This window comes from Hydra vulgaris, chromosome 04, assembly GCF_038396675.1.
Source record: "Hydra vulgaris chromosome 04, alternate assembly HydraT2T_AEP".
NCBI classification, from domain to species: Eukaryota; Metazoa; Cnidaria; class Hydrozoa; order Anthoathecata; family Hydridae; genus Hydra; species Hydra vulgaris.
Genome location: NC_088923.1, coordinates 39,180,001 through 39,207,500, shown reverse-complemented (window position 1 = coordinate 39,207,500; position 27,500 = coordinate 39,180,001). Strand labels below are relative to the sequence as shown.

Below are 27,500 nucleotides of genomic sequence, written 5' to 3'. Positions count from 1 at the left end.
TAGCCATAAGAAAATCTTGAAAATTGATATGCTATGAAAAAAGCTGTTTGGGCCGTTTTGTTTCATTGTACAGACAAGGAATGTCGACACCGTATGTGCCCAAGAGACACTGAGACTTGGTTCAAATCTCATTTAGACAAAGTTCATAGTGTAAATACTTATGTAGAGCATATAAATCTTTTTGTTGCAGTCTTCAAAATTTTAAAACCAATTTTTACTAATTTATCTTTAAATGATTTACTAAAAAAATGTCTTCATGGTAAGACCCAAAAGGCCAACGAGGCACTCAACCAGATTACTTAGAGACACTGCCCAAAAAATTTTTTTGTGGATAGAGCGGTCTTAGAGTCTGCAGTTATTTCATCTATTATTGAATCTTATGAAGGTCCTAATGGAATCCTCTCTGTACTAAATAAATTTTAACTAACAGGATATGTTATCTTTATAAAACTTATTGAAAAGAAGAAAGTAACTGTAAAGCTGTATCTTCAAAAGTCCACTGACTGTATCAAAAATAGAAGAAAACAACTAAGAACAATTAAAAAGGGTTACTTAGAAAAATAATGACAAAGAAAAAAACTTAAAATATATTCCTGGAGGGTTTTGATATGTTTTTTTTTTTAACTTTTTGTTATGGTTTTATTCTTTTATTCATGATTACTTTGGACTCGTTTAAGCTTTTGATCTAATTTTTTTTTGATTCTCCACATAATTAAAAAAGAACCGGATGAGAGATGGATATTTAAAATAAAATAAGGAGAGTACTTTTTTATGAGACTAATGTTGGCCATTTGTCCACCAACTTTTCTATGTTTGTTTCAAATATTGTAACTTTTTTTATACTGTGAATAATATAAAATGCTTCTCTCATCCGGATTAATACACCTCAATGAGTATATACACTAATTTTCAGCTTGATAAGTTAAATATTTTGATTGCTAGCTTGTCACAAAAGTTGCTATTTTTTCATTCATTTTTTAAATAACTGGGTCATCAAGACATTTTTTATTTTATAAATTGATTTTCATAAAACGTTTATAGAACCACATTTATGGTGAAAAATTTAAACCAAAAACTCTTTGAGATCAAAAGTTAGCCTTTTCTGTAGAGGACCACCTTAATATGAGAAGGGGCGGGGGAGGGGTGGGTGGGTGTTTGTTATTTTTACAAAAAGGTAGGTTGAAGTTTTTTCATGTTACAAGTATTTTCATTTTCATTCATAAAAAGTTTCAGTTTATAAGCTAAAACTAATACTTTTTACAAAATACGATTAAAACTTTTTTAACAGATAAACCTTTCTTTAAAACTTATTTAACTGCTGTTTTATCATAACTTGAATAAGATTTAATATATTGATATAAGTTTTATACTTTAGTGAGAAATAAACCAAAAAATCATTTTCGACAAACCGAGATTTACTGGTTCGACGATTTTTTAAAGCTTGTTTACACTGAAAGTTTTTGTTTTTATCAGTTATTGAAATAATTGTTTACTAATTTTAAGGTCGATTTTCACTGATTTTTTTATAACTTTGTGATATAAAGTTTTTGCTGATAACAAGTAAGAATTAATAAACAGGGGAGTTTCAATAAGGTTAGTGTAGATAAAAAAATTTTCCGAAAAATAATGATATGCTTTATAGTCAATGAGTGAAATATTGGGCGCCTAAAGAGTTTAGAAGGGACTAGTATTAAATCACGTAGATAAGATTAATTTATAATATATTTCTTGAAGATACGACTCGTTATTTACAATAAAATCTTTGATCGCGCCAAGTGCATACGCCAACTCACACGTTGAATAATATGAAACGCAAGAGAGAGAGAGAGCGAAAAGAGCGCTTTCTCTTTTATATATAATATCAAGAAACCAACTGGCTGGTGCGTTAGCGAACTAACGCAAAAGTGCCCAAGATTTTAAATGGTAAAGATGTTCTATAAAGTAATGAAGCCCAATAACAAAAAGAAAATTTGCCGCGGTGCCTACAGATCGCTGTGCCGGGTTGCCTCTACCCCTCCTTAAGATGGCCCTGTATATATATATATATATATATATATATATATATATATATATATATATATATATATATATATATATATATATATATATATATATATATATATATATATATATATATATATATATATATATATATATATATATATATATATATATATATGTATATATATATATATATATATATGTATATATATATGTATATATATATATATATATATATATATGCAGCGTTATATATAAAAATTGAAATATAAACAAACGGTATATATGTATATATATATATATATATATATATATATATATATATATATATATATATATATATATATATATATATATATATATATATATATTAGGGGCCTGGAAAGCTTTTATAAACTGGGGGGTTCACAATGAAAAGGGCGCATTCCTTTGGTGTACCCCCAAAAATAAATGTTGTTTTATATGTTTCTTTGGAGTTATACATATTAAAATTATATATTATAATTTTGTATTTGTTGAATAGAGAATATATGGGTACTATAGTACATATTAGATTCTATATAAAATGAGAATACAAAAGGCTGATAATAACCAGAAATAATTTATTGCAGTATAAAAAAGTTTAGGTTGTAGGTACATAAAACTGTATACTCATGTACTACTATAGTTCAAGTTCAAAATAAAGACACTAAAATCCGAATAAATTTGTTCTATAAGGATGATCCCTACAGAATTCTGTTATTACTTTTTCTGGATCAAATTGGTTTGCTCAGTTTGAATAGATGTGTAACATTGCCAAATTATTCAGCCTCTGCTGTTTCATCGTCGTTTTCAGAAAAGTTTTGAGTCTTCTCATTATTGAAAATGCTCGTTCACTAACAGCATTTGTTGTGGAGTTACTTGTATCAGTTTGAGCAATTTGACAACTTCAGAAAAAGAAGATAGTTGAGAAGAGGAAAACTGTGTGAGATGTGAAACAATATCACTGACATACCTTGGAATTTCATCAAACATTGTTACTTATCGGTAAATATCTTGTTAATCAATTGTTAAAAAATTTAACCAAGACAAGAAGACCAAAAAAAAAGTTAATACAAAAAAAAAAATATATTTTTTTAAATAGATATATTTTAAACAATTTTTTTAATCAATTTTAAAAAAAAGTTTTTTCTCAGGGTCAATATTTTTTTAAAGGCACAACTAAAAAGGGCGCCATCATCTTTTTCCCGCGATGGCTCTGGCCCACCCGGCCCCTGGTTCCAAGGCCTATATATATATATATATATATATATATATATATATATATATATATATATATATATATATATATATATATATATATATATATATATATATATATATATATATATATATATATATATATATATATATATATATATATATATATATATATATATATATATATATATATATATATATATATATATATATATATATATATATATATATATATATATATATATATATATATATATATATATATATATATATATATATATATATATATATATATATATATATATATATATATATATATATATATATATATATATATATATATATATATATATATATATATATATATATATATATATATATATATATATATATATTTATATATGTATATATATATATATATATATATAAATATATATAAATAAATGCAGAAACATTTGCTATAGTGTTCCTGTCACCCAAAAAAGCGTGTTTTTTTGTTTTTTTTGGGGTTTTTTTGGTTTTTTTGAAGATTTTTTGTTTTTTTTGCAGTTTTTTTGGTTTTTACAGATCCTTATAGTGTTTTTTTTTTACCTAATTTTAACTTTTTTTAAATGTTTCCAATTTATCTAAAATGTTTCTATTTAGTTTTGTTTAAAATTAATTTATAAAAGCATAAACAGGTGTCACAAAAGAGTTAAATTAACGATTTTTTTATCTGCTAAAATGGTTAACAAACTATTTGTTCTTTTCAAAATTTGAATTCAAAAATTGATAAGAAACAATTCTATTTTAAGTTTTTTAATCTAAAACAACATTCTTGGTCAAGTGACTCAAATTCTTGTTAAGGTGACTCTTCATTTGAAACATTTATTGATTCGTGAGATTTATCTGAAATATTTATTAGTTCTTTAGACAGAATTGGTTATTGTGTTGCACAGATATCCATTGCTTCAAGTTTGAAATTTTGCGATACAAACTCTAATTTTGCTGCTCTTTCATTTGTTAATCTGTTTCTTTTGGCACTGTGAATATTTGCATAACTGCTAAAAATTTCTTTAGCAGTTATGCAAACCCCCAGTGAGGCTAGACTACTCTATTATTACTACTCATTAGTATGTTCTAATCAAACAACTAAGTGATGTGACTATTTTGATTAGAAAACTGTTTAATTAATGCTTACAATACCTTATAATGGCTATAAAATAATTTCATAATTCAGTAATATTATTAAAAAACTACTAATAATAATTGTATCACTGAAAATTTACTTTACTAAAAATTATGATAAACTGGAACATTAGGTATTTTCAAAACAAAAATATATCATCATTAATAATCTTATGTTTCAAAACTATTAACATCAAAGGTATAAAATTAAAAAATAAAAATACTACAACACACTTATGCAATATTATTTATAACATGATTGAAAATACTATTTCCGCTTTCTGAAAGTAAATGTTGACAAATTTAATTTATTTGCAAATGCAGAAATAAAACCTAAAAAACAAAAAACATAAAATAAAATTGCAAAATTAAAAAAAAATTAAAACTATGCAAAACTTATACAATACATATAAATTCTGCGTTGCAGTGTTACTTCATTTATAAATTAAAAACTTTATTTATAAATTATAAAGTTCTCATTCATTCTACAAATTACAATAATTAGTTTTTATTCATTCTTTTGAAAAATTTGTTAACGTTAAGGAAAAATAGTTTTGAACTTAAAAAACATATCTACATAAAAAAACAAACAAAAACAGACCCTTTACTTATGTTGTCTTTGTATTTTATAAAAAAAATGTTTCTTTAAATAATTTTTTTAATTTTATTTTAGCTTAATATAAGTAAGGTATTGAAGAAAAGTTATTAAAGTTATTTGATGAATATTTGAAGAACTTGTAAAACAAGACAGATAAATTGTATGTTAAATAGGAGAATGACAAAGTCTTTTAATAAATATCTCCAAAAAACACACTGTTGAGGTGATATTTATTTAAATGTTAAAGTTCAAGGTGTTAAAGTAGTTAGTTAAAAAAATACACACAAAAAAAAAAGGGAGGGGGGATCTGCTACTTGAAGAACTTTATGTATATATATATATATATATATATATACATAGGCCACCCGGCCCCCTGGTTCCGAGGCCTGTGTATATATATATATATATATATATATATATATATATATATATATATATATATATATATATATATATATATATATATATATATATATATATATATATATGTATGTATATATATATATGTATATATATATGTATATATATATGTATATATATATATATATTTGTATATATATATGTATATATATATGTATATATATGTATATATATATATATATATATATATATATATATATATATATATATATATATATATATATATATATATATATATATATACAGTTTGTTTTATATTTTTATATATAATGCATATTTGCTATTATTTTTTTTAGACTGATTTTCTTAACGTTATTTGTATCGACCGTAATTTTTGAATCAAATAAAAATGTTGTTACAGGTAAAAAAAATTAATTTTTTTTAATAGAATAGTAACTCTTTAAATGATATATCTTAGAGTTTAGTCATATTAAAAAAAAAGTCTATACAATAAATTATAAAAATATAAAGTTGTATGTTCGTATAAAAAATCAAATGAAGATTATTTAAAAAAACAACTAAAAATTTTGTTTCATTTTCTGTTCAGTCAATCTGATTTTTGTCTTATTTTCTTTTTGATGGCATTAAAAAGTGTCTTTCTTTTTTCGATTGAATAATAAACATAAATTTTGCGGGACCTAAAATTACTTAAAAACGCTTTTATGAGCTTTTGATTTTTTTTCTAAAAAAGAATGTTGTTGAATAAATCTTTTATGGAATTGTTTATTTTTTTTTCCTGCCCGAAGAATTAATATGATACGTGTAAAATTTTTTGTGTCTAAGTATGATAGAATTTTCCATCAACAAAATTTTAACAAAAAAACACAGAAGAGACGAGTAAATGAATTAGATAAGAGAAGAGAGAAGAAAACAAAAAACAGAAAGAGGACTTGATGAATTAGCATCAAGGTAGGTAAATCAGCCTTTGATATTATTTTACTCATACGGAGCCGGTGCGAGTAGGTACCATGTGAGGGGGGAGGGACTTTACAAATTTTGCAGATATTTGTTGATCTGTGCTGACTGTCGGCAAGTTAAGACAGTCAGTCGGAAACTGTCGACACCACACCTCCTCTCCTTTGCGCCGGCCCTTCTCATATAGTTTCATTTTTAAATCTCTTATTAACGTCTAATATTGCACCAGATAAATTTAAAATATCTCAAATCACAGCAATTTTTAACTTTGGTGAAAAATCAAACGTTTCAAACTACACTTAACCTGTTTCCCTAAATTTCTAGAACGCATTAATGTACAACAGGCTTTATATCATTTAGGCATTTAACATCATTTATATTTCTGTACGAAAAACAATTTGGGTTTCAAAAAACTATTATACAGATCACGTAGTATTTGAGTTTCTTAGCTACTGTATTTATCTAAAGTATTATACTTTATATTGAATGCTTTATAAGTTAACGCCTTTTACAAAATTGAGATAAAGCTAAATTCACCCTGTCCCACAGGCCTAATGAAGTTGATAATATATCACTTAAGCTGCCAATCTTTTATTTGATAAAGCAAAAACTTTTGTTTAGTGTAAAGTTTTGTTGTTCTAAAAAAATTTACAAAAACAAAAGCATGTTTGTTGGAATGTAATTCGCGCAAACAGAACTATGTGTTGCGAACCACTATTAAATCGTCTGAAGTCCATACACAATTTTTGCATATATCAATAATAATTATTTATAAAGTAATTGATATATGCATATAAAATGACGCAGGGTTATTTCAATTTATTTTTTCATCTTACTTTAGTGAATTATCTCATACTTACCCATAAATGTTTTCACGGAATAACTTTATTTTGCTGAGAATTAATTTTAAAATAAGTTATTATCAAAAGAAATGTTGAGAGCATATTTATGCAAAATGCAAAATGTTGAGAGCATGTTTTCGACATTTTTTTTGTAAAAATCTCGACATTTATATGTAAAAATTTTAATATCAAGTTCAATAAAGAGCACTACTCACGAAAGAAATTTAAAACAAAATTTTACTTCAATTAGATCTTATTACAATTGACTTTTAGTTACCGAATCAACATTGAAGTCTTTTTCTAAAGATAAACTTTATGACTTCATTTGAATTTTGTTTCATCTGTTCTTTATATTTATTGTTTAACAACCGAATTTTAGTGGGTGAATTTTTTGAACAAACTGCTTTTTTGTGTGGCAAAATATCTGCAAAATGTTGTCATTAATAATTAATTTCTTTAATTTAATTTTTTCCTCATTTAATAAATTTCAGAAAACATTATAAAAACTGATTACTCATTAATAAAAGTAAATAAAATGCAGGTTTGCTCAAAATTATTTTGCTCCAAAAATATGCTCAAATTTATTTTGCTCCATTTTATAAAATTCGAAGCATTTTATCATATGGAGCAAAATAATTTTGATCAAATGAGCAAATTGATAAATGCGAAGTATTTGCAAAAATGCAATCAAAAAAATACAATGAAAACAACTCATTAAAAAAAGTTGGATTTTTTAAATTTTGTTATGACCGAAATTGTTAGCGTTGGTATCGAAAAAACAGTTTATCAGGTAACTAGGTAACAGGCAACATGTGGTATGTGTATAAAATTAAAAAACCTAATTGTGTGTATTTTAACTATTAAAAAAACTTGTAATGATTTTAAAAATATTTATTTTTTTAGGGTGCCTTTAGTGTTCAATGTTATTACCATTACATTATGGTTTTATTACCATTACATTTTGATTTTTAACCATTACACATTGAATTTTGTTAAAAGTCCACATCCAACTAAAATAATAATCGGTCACATAAACTTTAATTCAATCAGAATTAAATTTGAACCTTAAAGGAAATACCTCAAGGAAAATTGATATACTAATGATATCTGAAACTAAACTCTACCACTCCTTCCCCTCAACACAATTCCTTATTATAGGCTTATCCAAACCATATAAATTAGGTTGATTAAAACTCGGAGTGGAATAATGATGTATGTTAGAGAAGATATACCCATTAAGATACTAACAAAAACTAATGATGATGGTTATTATGAATGCTTCTTGTAGAAATAAAGTTAAGAAACAGAAAATGGTTTATTGCCTGCTGCTATAATCCTTAAACCTTGTCAATCAGTCAGTTTGAAATTGCAATAATTTAGATCTTCCTGTATTTATGAACGGTAATGTACTCGATGAGTCATCTGCCCTTCATCTTCTAGGATTAACTCTTACTTCCAATCTTTCTTGGAAACCATATATCAAATCTGTTGCAAAACTAGCATCTGCAAAGGTTGCATCTCTTTATCGAGCTCAACACTTTCTTACTCCGGATTCTATTTCTCATCTCAATAAATCTCATCTGGGGGGGATCTTCTAATGACGCGCTTTCTCTTTTAGACAAGGTGCAAAAACGCTTTTCTATAAATACTATAATGGACACTGCTCTAAAGACCTAGCGTCTCTTGTGCCATCTACAAAAATTCATTATCGTGTTACTCGTCATTAATTAAGTCTCATCCATTTCTGTGACTGTTCCTAACTGCTCCGGTAACTCTTATTTGTTTATTTTTTTTCTCAAACACCAGTTCTTTGGAATTTGCTTCCTTCATCTTGCTTTCCTGAATTATATATTTTGCAATCCTTTAATTTGTCTGTCAATCGTTATCTTGCTCTACAATCTTCATCTTTTCTCTTCTAGTAACTTCCAACTCTAATTAGTGGTTGCTTGCAGCCTTGTTGGAAGCGAAGATGTTAAAAAAAAAGTTTCTTATAAATCTCGGAAAAAATCTCTATTATTTTTCAGGAAAATATGAATATTTAATAGTCATGGGTTTCAATGCACAAAAAAAATACATATAAGCGAAAAAACCGAACCGTATTTATGACCAAAGAATTAAACTTAGCTATAATGAATCGGTCAAGACTTAAACCGTTTTCGTTTGAATAAAACTGAGTAAAGTTCCACGTATAACTGCTTGTTAACTCTTATTAAAACAACATCAACATAAAGAATTAAGATTAACTCAAATATAATTATTTGTAAATTGAACCAGCTAAAATTATATTTTTTTGTTTATAATTTCTTACTTTACTAACCAATTCTTAAATTTAACTTTTTAAATTACTAAATATTTTAAAAGTTTAAAAACTAAATATTGTAAAATATTTTATATTTTATTTATTTTTTGCATTTTCTTGGAAAATGTTATTTTATAATGATGCATTTTTTGGGGCCTAATGATAAGACTAATTTTGTCTTCTTCTAGCCCCACTTATGTAAATTTTTCTTTTATTAATTACGATTGTAAAATTTTTTTACTAACTGGCAAATACATAACATTATTACAAACTAGTAAACAAGTAATCAAAATTAATTAACTTTTTTAGAAATCTCCCAGTAATTAACGAATTTTTACATACAAAGTTGCACTTACTCAGGGTAGTTTTTGCTATTGTCTATTGTTAACAATAAATTATCTCTTCGAAATTTTTATTAAAATAAGATTGACTGCTTTGTAGTCGCAGAAGCAGTTTGTATATACGCATCAAAAAACTTGGATAATTGAATCGTACTTGCTATATTTTTGCAAAGTTTAGCTTTATTTCTTAAACAGAAAATAAGAAAGTATCATGTGTTCGCAAAATTATGCAATAATGGAATAACCAATGTATTACATTTTTAATCAGGTTTTTGGAATTTATAAAACAATTACAAATAACATTAAATTTAAGCGCATGTGTGGCTTTTATTGCAATCGGCTTCGGAAATTCTGTCGGTTACATATATTCCTTGTGGTAATATATTTAAATATCCAAACCATTGTGAAATTAAAATTTAGATAATTTAGATACTTTTCAGAAAATGTGTCACGTTAAAAATTTTATAAATATAAAAGACAGTTGGAACAGAAACAATTGAGACAGGTTAGCAAGAAAGAACTGTAGGCTTGGCATAAGGTGTCCGAGAGATATTATAACTTAGCTTGTTTAAAATTATAAGGCAGTCCATATACTTGGAAATCAGAAGTCAATAAATCTATTGAAAACGAGAAAGATCTGTTAAATGCCGAAAATATTGATGAAAGGGATGTTTATTTAAGTAGTAATCAAAAATAGTAGAACTTTGCAGCAAAGGTCGACTTTTTTTAAAATCACAATTGTTGATAAAAATACAAAAAATGACTACGGAAGTATAAGCTAATTATTTAAAATTTCTTACTTGGATAGTCCTCACAACAATCCATAACTACCTACGATAACCTGACCAATGTCCCTTACCTTGTCAGAGCCAACATTGCACCTCAGAACTCTTCATTTGTTCCAATAAAGTTATTTTGCATTTTGACAATTAATTGTTACAAGTAGTTCCTTATATAAATTAATTTCACGTATTAAGTCTAAATAATTGTTGTATTTATAACTACTCATAATGATTACGTATTTTATTGATAAAACAAAAAGAAATATAGTTACCTCGGATTCTATTTTGATAATAATAATGATTTCATTTAATTTAACAATTTGTCATTTGGTCAAAATGATATCAGCATAAAAAAAATAGAAAAAGTGGTTCAAATACACAAAATCCAGAAAACGGTAATTTTGGACCCCCTAAATATATATACATACATCAATATATATATATATATATATATATATATATATATATATATATATATATATATATATATATATATATATATATATATGTATATATATGTATATATATATATATATATATATATATATATATATATATATATATATATATATATATATATATATATATATATATATATATATATATATATATATATGTATATATACATATATATGCATATATATGTGTATATATATGTGTGTGTATATATATGTATACAACCTTCGAAAATACAAAAAAATGAGATCGGCAATTATTTGCCGACCTCAAATACTTTGAGGTCGGCGTTCCAATGCCGACCCTAATTCCGTTGTATATATATATATATATATATATATATATATATATATATATATATATATATATATATATATATATATATATATATATATATATATATATATATATATATATATATATATATATATATATATATATATATATATATATATATATATATATATATATATATATATATATATATATATATATATATATATATATATATATATATATATATATATATATATATATACATATACATATACATATATATATTGTAAATGTGAATTAATTAAATGACTTTAATTTGCATAACTTTTAATAGCGCAAAGAGCAACGGAACCAACAAAAAGTAAGTAGTGAATTTTGTTATTTTTAGTATATGTGTATATGTATATGTATATATATATATATATATATATATATATATATATATATATATATATATATATATATATATATATATATATATATATATATATATATATATATTCATATGTATATATATATATATATATATATATATATATATATATATATATACATAATTAAATACATATACATATATTCATATGTTCATATGTATGTATATATATATATATATATATATATATATATATATATATGTATATGTATATATATATATATATATATATATATATAAACATATAAATATATATAAATACACACATGCATATATATATATATATATATATATATATATATATATATATATATATATATATATCTGTATATATATACATATATATTTTTTTATTTAGTAAATGTGAAAGGATTTATATGTATGTGCATGTATTGGTGAATAAATATAGTTAAAGCAATTTTGGTTTTGTTTAGCCCAAAAAGCAGCTGCTCCTCCAAAATGTAAATATTGTAAATGTATTGTTAAAAGGCGTTTGGGTTGGTAAAAAAAAAGTGCCAACTTCAACGCCGATTTTAATTATTTAGATTTTCAGAGCTTAACTCCAACTCCGACTCTAAAGCAAAATTTTTGAATTCTTTAAAAATTTTTACGCGATATTTAAAAAATTTTTTTTTTGCTAATTATATGAAAAATTCTTTGAAGGTTAAATCTTTTTAGATGCACATGCAATACCGAGAAGTATTACTATTGGAGGAATTTGTTTAGCGACTCTGACTCCACGACTCTAACTTTATGACTCCGACTTCTCAGCCCTTTTAATAAGTGTATAAGCTGAAATGAACTTCTCCTGATAGTTTCATTAATTCAAGTTAAATTATACTTTACCTTGCTTTTTTTTGCTTATTTTTTCATCTTTTTGTGCAGCCACTGTGTCTGATTATATTCGTTATTTTCATCTTTTTGACAAAAGCAAATGTTATATCAGAAATTAGTATAAAAATGTCTGATGCTACATTATTTTCTGTTTACTAAACGTTATCTTTTTTCATAAATGTAAAAACTTTTAAAAATATTTAACAATTTAATAATTATTTCCCTTATACTCTTCTACTTCTTGTGGTTGAGACATTCCTGACATAGCTTTACAAAATTGTTCGCTTAAACTTTTTTCAATAATCTTTAAACTAGTTAATAAATGTTCAACTGAATCTTATCCTGTTGGAAAATAGTAATAATGTTTTAAATTTTTATAAACTAAAAAGAACTCACTGACCCATCTAGTTATTGTTAATGACACTCAAATAATGTTAGTAACTATATCATTAGTTCCACTGTAAATAGATTTTCTGTAGAGTACTCAAATCGGAAATTCTAATTCTTTTTTAACATTATACAGGATGTTCTTTATATTTTTTTACAGATGTTGATTATTGCAATCAACGTCTTTACTATATTAATAAGAACCTACTTGTGAGTACCTACTTCATAGATATTTTTTCTTCCATTGCAAAAGCATCTTTATTTTTATGTATATCTATAATACTCTATAAAATATTTTGGTTTTTGTTTTGTCTTTTTGTTGAAATTGTAATTTCTTAACCTGCTCTGCCGAAAACAAACAGAAAATAGTTTTTGCTTCACAAAAACTTTGCTTCTTTGGCAGGGATAACGGTGTTTTGAAATTTTGCGAGTTTGGAGATAACTGAATAATCATTCAAGCAACTAATTGATCTGCATTGTTGATCCTATAAATCGTCACTCAGACCATAATGCCGCTTATTTCATTTTTATAGACTTTCTTTTGTCAAGTTTTTTTTTCTTTTGCCCTAGTATTGCAAGCTGCTTATTTCCACTCTTCCTGAGAAAGATTAGCCACCTGATGGAATAAGCTGGATGTCTGACAGTAAGAAAGATATTAGAGATTCAAATTCAATATTTGAAGGTGCAACAGTTTGTTTTGACAAATCATTCACCATCTTTACATGCCGCCCAAATGTGTCAATCTGATTTAAAAATAGATATTGTAATTTTTTTACAAAGCTTCAAATAGTTGTCACTAATCTTAAAAAATTAAAGCTTAGATTTAGGTGAAATAAAGGAAGTTAGTTTTGCAGTCTGTTGCAATTAGGAAAAATTGCATTAAATTGCCGACCTCAATCTTTTATAGGTCAGCATCAGGTCGGCCAAAAAAAATTAATACAAAGGTCTTACCATAAAACATAGTAATAAGGTCGGCAATTTCGTGCTTGCAACTTTCTTACTCGGATTATATTCTTTAGATCTTTGAATAATACCCTTTCTTTTGTCTGTAGACAAGGTTAAGAAAGGCATTGTAAACATAATTGGAAACTCATTGTAAACATACCTGAAGCAAAAATGTTTTTAAAAAAATTGTGTCGTTCTGAGTTACATGAGGTTGACCGTTTTCATTGAGAAATTAAAAATTTTGTGTGCCTTCTATAGGCATTTGCTTATTTATTTTGCATATAAGAAGTTTCGAACAATTTCTTATATAATATTGACTAGTAATTGTGTCTCCTTTTTCAACATAACCTAAATAAACAACCCCGGTTGTTTTGAAGAAGATGTAGAACATGTTTTTTGGCTCAAATCTGTTGAATCTTACAACAGTTCTTGAACTTTCATCTTCACGGATCCAACTAGTATTATCTGACTTGTGTTTAACTTGTCTCAAATAAAACAACGACTCATTCCCTGTAATAATATCACATGGGCCGTTTCTGGAAAGGGCTAAATTTTCCTTACATGTCTCAACTCTATTCTTGCTATTTTAATTGGGGTATATATATATATATATTTGGTAATGCCGACCTAACTGCCGACCTGGCTTCCGCCCTGACATTTTTTACTGAAATCAGAGTTTTAAAATATTTGCTGTTTCAAATAAGTTAAAAATGACAAAACAAACACCTTTATTTAAATTTTAATTAAAAAATTAATAAAAAAAATTTTAAACAAAAATTTTATTTAAATTCTAAATAAAGTTAAAGCAAAAACATTTTATTAAAAATTTTGATAAAACAACAACTGTAAAACAAGCGTTTTCTTCAAATTCTAAATAAAATAAATAGTATAAAAACAGCAAAAAAGATTTTCATTTTAACTATAACAAATTCATTCAAAAAGTACAACATTAAAAAGATTTAATCAAATAAATAGCTTGTTTTAATGATGCATTTTTTAAATTGTTTTTATTTTATTTAGAATTTAATTTAATTCTAAATAATAAAAGTTTAAGGATAATTTAAATCAAATTTTAAGTTAAATAGTCTTAAATATTTGAGATGCCCATTTGCAAAACGCGCCAAGTCCGAGTAAATTGTTTTTGAGAAATTGGAGGACAACTGACCCACACAAAAAAGGGAAAACGGACTCGCACACGTTTTGCGCTCCAGAAAAAATTTGTTTGTAAAATCTACTTTAGTGTAGGGATACAAATGAAAGATGTGCATTGAAAACATGTAAATTTTTAAAGTAAGACTATTTTGAAATGAACTAGTTCAAGGGTTCTATATATATATATATATATATATATATATATATATATATATATATATATATATATATATATATATATATATATATATATATATATATATATATATATATATATATATATATATATGTATATATATATATATATATATATATATATATATATATATATATGCATATGTATCTATCTGTCTATATAAATATAGAATGCTTATTTCGAACCCTGTATATATATTTATATATATATATATATATATATATATATATATATATATATATATATATATATATATATATATCTATATATATATATACAGGGTTTCAACCCTGTACATAAATATATATATATATATATATATATATATATATATATATATATATATATATATATATATATATATATATATATATAAATAAATATATATATATATATATAAATATATATATATAAATATATATATATATATTTATATACATATATATATATATATATATATATATATATATATATATATATATATATATATATATATATATATATATATATATATATATATATATACAAGGGTTTCGAACCCTGTATATGTACATATATATATACATATGTATATATATATATATATATATATATATATATATATATATATATATATATATATATATATATATATATATATACAGGGTTCGAAACCCTTGTATATATATATATATATACAAGAGGTATATATATATGTTTACATATATATATATATATGTATATATATATATATATATATATATATATATATATATATATATATATATATATATATATATGTATGTGTGTGCGTTTGTTTGTATATATAAATCCAGCCAACATGTTCATCTAAACCCAGTTTCGGCAATTTAATGGGCCCCACATTGGTTTACCATATGGGGCCTACCTAAAGGTTGAGCACTGGCGCCACAATATGGCCAATAGGCTATATTGTTGCGTTCGTTCTCAACTTTTAGGTGCTTTAAATATTATTTGCTATTTAATAGTTTATAAACACACTAGGTACCAGTTCTTAGCTAAATAATGTGTTTTACGTATAGTTTAAATAAGTTTGTTTGGTAATTTATTTTTGTATCGACGTTTTAATTTTTTTTCCTCATAATAGAAAGTAATAATAACTCATAATAGAAAGTATTCATAAAAACTTTTATTGAAGCTAATTATGAATTTCAAAAATTTTTTGAGTTCTATTTACTTCGGTTCATATGTACTTGTATTTATTATCATTACTGCACTATTATGGCGCGTAACCTCTACAAGTGTAAAACCTCCTTGATCAAGTTAGTATCCAACCTGTTAAAAACAATAATTTTAATATTTAAAGAAAAAATTTTAAAAGTTGGAATGGTTTCTAAAGTACTTATTAGACAGAACACATAATAAACTGTATAATGTATATAGTTTATATTGTGTTCTGGTAAGTGAAGATGAGGTATCCTGATATCTTTAATACACGGGTATGTTGAATGTTAATAAGCATTTGTAACAAAATACATTGCATAATATAATATATTATATAATGATACCTACTAACATTCAGCATACAAGGGTTTTTAAAATTTCTAAATCTCTCAGCTTTACTTTAAGTCTCCGACTGCCTTTCAACTTTTTGTAGGTTTTTTTTTTAACATCTTTACTTCCAAAAAGGCTCCAAACAACCCAAATAGAGTTCAAAGATACTTGATGAGAAAAGATGAAGTTTAATAAGCAAGATAATGATTAACAGACGACTCGAAAGATTTCAAACTATATGAATCAGGAAAACAAGATTAACGGAGCAAATTCCAAAGAACTGATGCTTAATGAATATAACTAGACAAATAAGAATTTTTGGAACAATTAAGAACTGTCAGAGTAAAAGAATGAGACTTAATTAAATGACGAGAAACACGAGAATAAATTGTAGTATATGGCACAAGAGACACTTGCTCTTTGAAGCAGCGCCCATTATAGTATTTATAGAAAGAGAATCAACAATACAATGATATGATAATGGTTGAAGGTTGGTTGCAAGAGAAGGGCCAACTATGTTTACAACGTCTTTTTGCTCCTAGTCTAAAAGAGAAAGGGCATCATTAGATGATTCGCTCCAGATATGGAAAGAGAAAGGGCATCATTAGATGATTTGCTCCAGATATGGAAATTGTGCTCCATACAAGGACAAGTTTGAGATTTATAAACATAAAGAAGAGAATCCTTAGTAAGAAAGTGGCGAGCACGATTAAGAGATGCAACATTAGAAGATGCTAATTTCGCAATGGATTTTATATATGCTTGCCAAGAAAGATTGGAAGTAAGAGTTAATCCAGAAAAGGAAGGGTAGTTGACTCATAAAGTACACGACCGTTTGAAAATATAGGAAGATCTAGATTGTTGCAATAAAGATTGTGGTTTTGCTAAAATAAATTTAGTTTTATTTAAGTTACTATGACAATTATGTTGTCTATGACAATTATGTTGTCACGACCACAATTTGCAGAAGAGTCTAAAAAGAAAATCACTTTAAATACAGAAGCTGGAGTGATTCGAATGTTAAGCAATAGATCAACCTGTTTGTCGGTTGTATCTGTTAAAATGTGATTAGTGGAATCATAATATGAGATTGACGAAAAGTTCTTAGCAAACAATTCAGCTTTGTCTTTAAGTGAAATAATCTGAACCATGGAAAAGAGGTGGAATAACAGATTTGTTTTAAATATAGACACTGTAAATATTCCAGAAGACTCACAGGTCTATTTTTGGAACTAAAATGCAAGATGTTGTGACCTGAGAAAAGTGGGCTTTGGCGTTAGACAAAATCTTTTTGCGACGGTTTCTTGCAATAGTAAACAGATATTTGTTTTCTATAGAATTGTTTGGCAATAGATATGGAAGTATTGGTTACAATTGAAAATTGCAGCAGCACACTGAGAAAAAAAAAGATTTCATGCCAGCCTAAATCTAAGATGTTACATCAGAAGCATATTTCTCAGCAGGAAGATGAAAAGTTTAAAGCTAAAGGGTTATCACAAAAAGAACCACAGAAAAAGTCCCAGTTAGCTTTAAGGTAGTTGGTGCCATAATAGGGGGATTCTGATGATGAAGTAACCCAAGTGTGAATGTCAAACTAAGATCATAAGGCAACTGAACTCAAATTAGTAGGTTGGAACAAAGTTATGTATTCTAGCAGCTAAGGAGCCTGACAATTTATACTTTTGATAAACAGAGCACTGAATAGTATCAAAAGCAATACAATAGAGAAGATATAGAATTCAGATTGTCTGGAAAGCTAGTTGGAAAGTTAACTTTATGTGTAAGAAATTAGGAAAGGAAAAAGTTGTGGGCCCTAATGCCTGCAGAGTCATTGATACCAAAACCAAGTCCTTCAGTGTAATGTACATTACACTGAAGTAACCAACAACAACGACATTGGCAGAAGGATAAAGAGAATGTGCTTGGTCAATTTTATCAGAAATAACATCATAAAAAGTGCAGTCTTGAGATGAAGGAGAACAGTATTGAATAAATAGAAAGATAGAGTGAACTAGTGCTAAACAGACTATACAAAAGAATAGTCTGTGGATTCAAACTTAGTTTCCTGACGAATGGGTGAATTCATACGAATGTAAATGCCTTAACAAAGATGTGACTATAGAAGTCATCACAAATTACAGCAAGATAACCATCAAACTAAGATCATAAGGCAACTGAACTCAAATTAGTAGGTTGGAACAAAGTTATGTATTCTAGCAGCTGAGGAGCCTGACAATTTATACTTTTGTTTCTTAATAGACTATTTAGAGTTGCATAATAACTTCCTTGTGTAATTATTACTTCATGTTGACACTTTATAATTTCTTTTAGTATTGACATTTTTGAATTGTATTGAGCATCTTTTTGAGTAAAGAAAGTGCTTTTAATACAAAAACAAAAATAATTGACAAAAACAAAAATAATTGATTTAAAATTAAATTAAGCTTAGATTGAAATGCTTTGTGTAAGACTGTGAAAAAACTTTGTGAAAGACTTTGTGTAAGACTTGTAAAAAAAACTTTGTGTAAGAATTGTGAAAAGATTTTGTGATTAGGAGAAGTTATTTTTTAATTATCTATACCAAGTAGAAAATGTACATACATATTTTGCAGTCAGTAGATAAAGTAGATTTTAATCATTCTTAGAGAAAAAAGCATTACATTAGAAGATAATTAGACAATTATAAAAACACTTCAACAAAATGTAACTGAACAATAAAAAAAATGTACCTTTAAATCATAAACTAATTTACTTATTCGTTAGCTAAAAAAAGTTTACTATAATTTCGTGTATATAAAGTTACAAAATGGAATCATTTTCTCTCAGTTGCGATGAGCCTTTCAAGGGGAGCTGTGCTAAATGAACAACTTCTACTGCTTGTTTTTTTTAAATACTATATAGATGGCATAATTTAAAAAATATATATATATATATATATATATACATATATATATAAATTATTATACAGTAATTATTATTATAAATATAACATTATTATACTAGCATTAATACTTTAATAAATATGAAAGTATATAGGTATTATTACTTTTGTAACAACTCCATTGACAACAAGATTAGTAGATATTTTGAATACCACCATGGGTATATTTTTAATTGATTTAATAAAGTTGAATTTATATTGATAAATCTAAGTGTAAGTATTTTAAGAATAAAGCGATAATCAAAGACATATTGTGATAATTATCAATAAAAAAATTGAGGTGAATGTGGTGAAATTTCTTTCAAACAAAATTAAATGTTGTTTTACTTCAGGTTGTCTAGTGGTTCTATGGAATAATAATTTTAAAATTTTCAACGAAGATTAGTAGGTTGTTATTTTATTATCACTAAATCAATTATTGTAAAATTACCTATTTAACATTACAATATGTAGGTATTGTTATCAATGTCAATAATTCTAAAAGAATAAGACTTTTTAGCTGTACATCTGTGGAAATAGTTGTAAATACAAAAGTAAAATAAAAGGATCAAACCTCATATTGCACAAGCGCAAAATTTTGAGTTTATGGTTGTTACATATTAAGCTTCAATCATTGCTAAAATACTATCATTTAGCAGCTGCCAATCGCTAATCAAATTCACTATAGTTTATTGATCCTCCACAATGAAGTAGAAAAAAAACTTTTCTTTTCCACTTTTTAATTAAAATAGTTTAAATAATAAAATTTTTTTCATGAATGAAAAGAAATTAAAAGAACGTGGCATTTTACTTTGGTAACATTTCAGAATCGCTAATTAGTTGCATAATTACAATCGTTACATAATTACTATAAAAAGCTATATGGAATTTTTGTATAAACCGTAATCCAAAAAGTTGTTTTTACATGAAAAAATTGAACTGGTATAAACTAGTTTAAAAGAACTTTAAGCATTTTAATTAAATTGCAATCTAATTTAAATCTTTGATTTTTAAAGATTTGCAGCCTTGAGCCCGGGCAATTGGTACTAGTACTAACTCAAACACTAACACATGTTTGTGTTTGTACAAGTATCAGTTAAGTTTGCTGTTAATTTTTAAGTTTGCTTGTATTTGTAGAAACCTTATAAGGATAATTGTTTTTAATAGAGATAATGCAGAGTGTTACATCAATGTGTTTAATGTTTTGGTATTATTAATGCTGCTTTAATAAAGTTCTTACCAACGTTAAGTACTTTGTTAAAGCAGCTTTATTAAGAGGTATTCAATTTCAATGAGAGCAAAATATTAAATAATTTTGCAAAGAACTTTCAACTTGATGTACTATTTGAGGTTTAATGTTGCCACTTGAACTAAGTAAAATGTGTTTGTAAAATATTTTATCAAATTATATGCTATATAAAACACAATTACAAACTGGATCAACTACAATTTGTTAGCTGCCGTCAAATAGTTATTTATGATCCATTGGCCTGGTGTCTACAACGAATGGTTGTGCACCCAAAGTTTTTGCAATTGAATATAAAATTTGCAAAAGCCATTGAATATTTTGATCAAGATTTAAACAAAAAATTCTTTAACATGTTTATGTAAAACTTTTATAACAAAAAAGCAACAAAACTTCATGCAGACCAAGCATTTAAATTAGCTTTACCTAAAAGACCGTGTTTTGTAAAGATATAATATACACATATAATTTTTTGTACAAAAAATGATGTTTGACGCCTGAATTAAATGCTGTTATAAAAAATTTAAATAAAGTAAAAGTAATCCTTATTTTATATAGCTTTATTATTCAATTTATGTGTAGTCTAAATAAATTTTAGTATTGATATTTGTATAAGGCTGTCAGGTTTTAGGTCGTTACCTCTTTCCCTAAATTAAATAGTGCTATTTAATTAATGGAAACAAAAATACGCAAAAAAATAAAAGCAAAATCTTTCTCTCTCTCTCTCTCTCTCTCTCTTTATATATATATATATATATATATATATATATATATATATATATATATATATATATATATATATATATATATATATATATATATATATATATATATATATGTATACAGTACGGTGAATATGTTTGGAACACTTACATTTATTTAAAAAATCCCGCAGAAGTCTTCTCTAAAATTTAAGTTTGTAGTTCTATATTATGAACATATTAAAACACATATATTTCACAGAAAATATGGAACAATATCAAACTTTGTTATGTTAAACTTTATAAAAGACTCTTATTATCTACTATGCCTTCCTTGTGCCTTAGTCACATACAATTTAGATATAAAATCCTAGAGTATGTTAAGCCATTCCATTTGAAGTACTCTAAAAGATTCTTCATCATTCGGGGAGCTTGTTCAATCTTTTTTCTGTCCTGGTAATCCCAAATATATTTGATTAAATTTGAATCTTGACCATGTGGAGGCCAGGTAATCATTTCCAGGACTCCTTCCACTGCCAATACATTTAAATAACTTTTGCCGCTCAGGAACAATATTTTGGGTTATTGTCCTGCTGTAAAATAAAATTATGACCTATAGTCTCATTCTGGATGTTACAGCAAGGTGCCTTAGGATATCGACATAACGTCCCCTGGTGAGTCGCCACTATTATTTGATCAAATCACCTACTCCAGATAAAGATAAACAGCCCCAAACTTGTAAAGAGCCTCCTTCGTGTCTAATAGCGGAGTTTAAACACTCAAGCTGATAGGCTTGAGTGTTTTTGAGTGTAGGCTAATTTTCCAATATTTCTTCAAACATATTGGTGTTTTTTTGTTCCAATAGTTTCGAATTTGGACTTATCGGTGTGTAGAACCCAATTAAAAATTTCCGAAGTCCAATCTTTGTGTTGTTTCGCATATTTTAGCTATTTTTTTTATTGCCACGTCGTAATAACGGTTTTTCGAATAGCAACACACTCTCTTAATCCCAATTTGAGTAGGTGTCATCGAATAAAAGAAGAGCTAAAATTTTTTCCCATTTGCTGTGTTACTGTCCTTTGCCAACTCGGTTGATTTTTTTTCCCTATTTCTTAAAGAAAGGGTTATTAAATATTTATTGTCATCCTTTTTTAGCTTCGAAGATCTACCAGTTTAAACTTAAATAAAGGAGTATAAACCCTAATTAAACTTAAATGAAGGAGTATGAACCAAAATCAGTTTAAACCAGTTTATTATTATTCCTTATTTAGATGAAAGCTTGGTCTAGTAGTTAATATGACACTTATCCTTTTAATAAAGAAACAAACAAATCCCTCATGTTTGCTCATCAATTTTTGTTTATTTATTTAAAATAATAAATTATTTCAACCTTTCACATGTATATTTCAACTTGAGTACGCTTTACAAAAATTATAAGCAAAATAATTGTAAATACGTCTATAAAATAAATATATATAATTATTATATATTTATATATATATATATATATATATATATATATATATATATATATATATATATATATATATATATATATATATATATATATATATAACGTATATATATATCTATATATATATATGTATATATATATATATATATATATATATATATATATATATATATATATATATAAACATATATATATATATATATATATATATATATATACATGTATATATATATATATAGATATATAGATATATATATACATACATATATATATATATATATATATATATATATATATATATATACATGTATATATATATATAGATATATAGATATATATATACATGTATATATATATATATATATATATATATATATATATATATATATATATATATATATACATATATATACATACATATATATATATATATATATATATATATATACATGTATATATATATATATATATATATATATATATATTTATACATATATATATATATGTATATATATATATATACATGTATATATATATACATATATATATATATATATATATATATATATATATATATATATATATATATATATATATATATATATATATATATATATATATATATATATATATATATATATATATATATATATATATATATATATATATATATATATATATATATATATATATATATATATATATATATATATATATATGTATATATATATACATTGGCGGCCGGTGACAATAGACTTTGGTGGGGCCAGGAAATATTAACCGAGCAGTATCGCAACGACTTGTTGTCAGCGTAATTGATACTTTGGTGTTTGTAGGACGCTAGCGTTTTTTAATTAGTTGAGAGAGTTAAGGGCTGGCATACTTTCAAAATAAAGTATTTAATGACACTGAATCTTTCAAACCTTCGTAAAAACCAGCAAAAAATAACTGAACGCTGCTTCGATAGATCAAAAGTGTCTTAACTCTTTTTAAAGTAATAAAACACCGTTCAGCATCAGCTGTAGACACAGGCGTGACCAAAAAAATCTCTATCAACATTGTTCCTTCAGAAAATGTTTCAACCAGGTTATTTTCATGCATAACTGGAATAGGGCATTAATTGTGCTGATATCAATAAAAACAGCATTTTCAACAAAACGGTAATTCCGACATCAGCTTAACTTCACTTAGTATTGAATAGATATTTTAATATTTTATATATGATTCGGAGGGAAATGTTGTATATTAAAATTGACATTTTTGGGATCCAAAATTAATTGTCGGATCCCAATGACGAGAAAGGTTTAGCCAATAAACGGTCAATTTTGTACATGCTAATTTATCTTATTAATGATTCTTATTAACCTCAATAATGATTTATTAATCTTATTATTATGATTGTATATATAATGATTTAATAATATCTTATGTACTTATAATGATTTAATAATATCTTATTACTCTTATTAATGAATCTTATTAATGATTAATGATCTTATTAATGAACCTAAATTATTGATAAAATAACTTTAATGTTAATCTTAATTACCAATCGATAAAATAATAAAGAATGTAACATTACATATATATTGAACTCTCTGATAGGTTTATATAAAGTTTTCTGAGATTGGTGAAAGGGTCAACAAAAACAAAAACTTTTCCAACATTAAAAAATTTTTAAACATGTTTTTTAAATATTTTTTTGTAACACAACACATATTTTATTTAATTAAATCCTTAATTCTTAAATACAACATTTACAATGTCAGTCATAAATAATAGTAAACTTCACAAGATTATTTACATTATCAAAAATACTAAACGATTTCATTTTATTAAAGATAAAAATTTAACATCTGTTTGTAAGCATACATAACAGTACTTCAATGTTTATATAGTTTTTCAATAAAATATTCTAATTTTTTTATTTCTATGGTAATGGTTTACCATAAGTTGTGTAATGAAATGTAATTGTAAAATGTACAAACAACTAAAAACTAGTTGTTTGTCATTAATAAGATTCATTAATAAGAGTAATACAATGTCAAACAATTTAAAATAATCTAAATCTTGTAAATTTCTTTACTTAGTGACTTTTAGGAAGTATCAATTATTGAAGTTGTGTAATGAAATGTAACTGTAAATGTAACTATTGAAGTTGTGTAATGAAATGTAACTGTTAATGTCACTATTGAAGTTGTGTAATGAAATGAACCACCAGTGGTACAGTTTTTGTGATTGAAAAATTTTCTTTATATCTTTTGTCGTTTTAGTTGTTTGTACCTTTGCTGTATCAAACTAATAATAATATTGACTAATTTTAAAATATTCCTTGAAAACCCAGTTGCATATTTTTGATGATAAAAAATTCTTTAAAATTTGTGATTGATGATTATTATCATGGTTGAAATTGGCTCTGGTTCAGAACCGATCTAATTGGCAACTTAAAAGGTAAAATAACTCAACTGCCATCAAACAATGTGAACAATTTTTAATAGCTGATTCATTATGCCTCAGAATATAAAACATAAGCTGTTTGGAAAAAAAAAACTTCAGCAATCCCTCATTGAGAATAGAATTTCAAAAGTACAAACAGTTTGTAGCTCTTATTACATTTATAGAAATGAATAAACTTTCTCGTGTCATAATATATAGTCTTGCTAAACATTGCCATACAATTGCAATACATTTGTTCGATTAATACACAAATCAAGATTCTCATAAATATGGTTGAGCCACTATTTTTCCCTGTAAAAAAAAAAAAGACAAGCATTATAAATTTAAAAAAAAATAAAACAATATATGCTTGAAAATGTAGTTCACTAACAAAAGTTATAAAATGTACAAGATTGTTGATTATAAAAGAAATGCGAAAATTTTTCACGACATTTTAAAACCAATTTTTTAAACTGTCTAATTTCCCTAGAATTTCTAAACTTATAATTTTATTCTTTTTACCATTATTATTCCTGTTATAATTATAGAATAAAATGGCTTGTCCTAGAAAATCTAGTTTCTAAAAATTATTAAAATTAATTTTTTTTTACCTCACTGTACTTCTTTAAATGTTTATGTCAAACCAACATTTATACGAGTAATTTCTGTTACATTATTTTAAATGACATATTTTTGCCATGTTCCTATTCCTATTATTTTATACTCCTAATAACTACATGGTAAACTTTATATCTACATATCCAGGTGAAGAAGCCAATAATTATACTCTTAATATTCATAGTAAAATTGCAATATTAACAAATGTATGATGTTTACAACATTATTTTTACAAACAAATATTCACATTAAATGTTATAAAGTTTCCAAATAATACTGTACCTTATTGAGTCAACAAAACTTCTGACTTTTTGCAGCAGTAAATTCTTCACTCTTTAAATCGAGAATTAAAAATGAAATTATACAGCTTAGTGATGTTTTTAAACTTCTTTACTCCTCGGGTCAGTTCAATAAGGCCCTGCAGTGCGCTTTCTTGCCCCACCTTAAAGCACAATAAATCGTGTGCGCATCAAAAGTTATATTACTTTTAAAGTTATTGGCAATGAATTAAAACAACGCTACAAAACTTTATATAAAATGCAAATAAACACATTTCTTAAAAAAAAAAAAAAATTAAAATTAGAACTCATTTATTTATTTTTATAAAACCTGTCTGCAAACAGTTCAGGCTAATAGGTGCATATTTACATATATACAAATACATATTTAAATTAACAAATACTTTATTTCAAATTAATCTAGGAGGGGGCCGGGCCCCTTGGTCACCTATTGACTAGCCGCCACTGTATATATATACATATATATATATATACATATATATATATATATATATATATACATATATATATATATATACATATATATATATATATATATATATATTATATATATATATAAATATATATATATATATTTATAGATATTATATATATATATATATATATATATATATATATATATATATATATATATATATATATATATATATATATATATATATATATATATATATATATATATATATATACATACATATATATATATATATATATATATATATATATATATATATATATATATATATATATATATATATATATATATATATATATATATATATATATATATATCCCGACGGGCATTTGTTTTTAAAAGTTACGTTCTAAATGTATTGTAAATGTCTTTTAAACATTTATTGCGTAAGAATGTTTAGAAGACGTTTAAAAAACATTTAAAATACATTTAGAACGTAACTTTTAAAAACAAATGCCCGTCAGGTATATATATATTTAATTTTTTTATTTTAATGAAAATATATTTAGATAATATGCCTTAGACTGATATTTAAA

At 24.7% G+C, this 27,500-nt stretch overlaps 1 protein-coding gene across 1 annotated transcript in view; it reads left to right on the top strand.

Annotated features, from left to right (window-relative positions):
* Window positions 1-27,500, top strand: part of LOC136079396 (platelet glycoprotein Ib alpha chain-like) — a 51,183-nt gene that overhangs the window by 3,377 nt on the left and 20,306 nt on the right. The window contains exons 2-3 of the mRNA XM_065795131.1: window positions 5,722-5,786; window positions 11,671-11,697. Coding sequence (XP_065651203.1) covers window positions 5,722-5,786; window positions 11,671-11,697 — 92 coding nt within the window. The remainder of the gene's footprint in view (window positions 1-5,721; window positions 5,787-11,670; window positions 11,698-27,500) is intronic.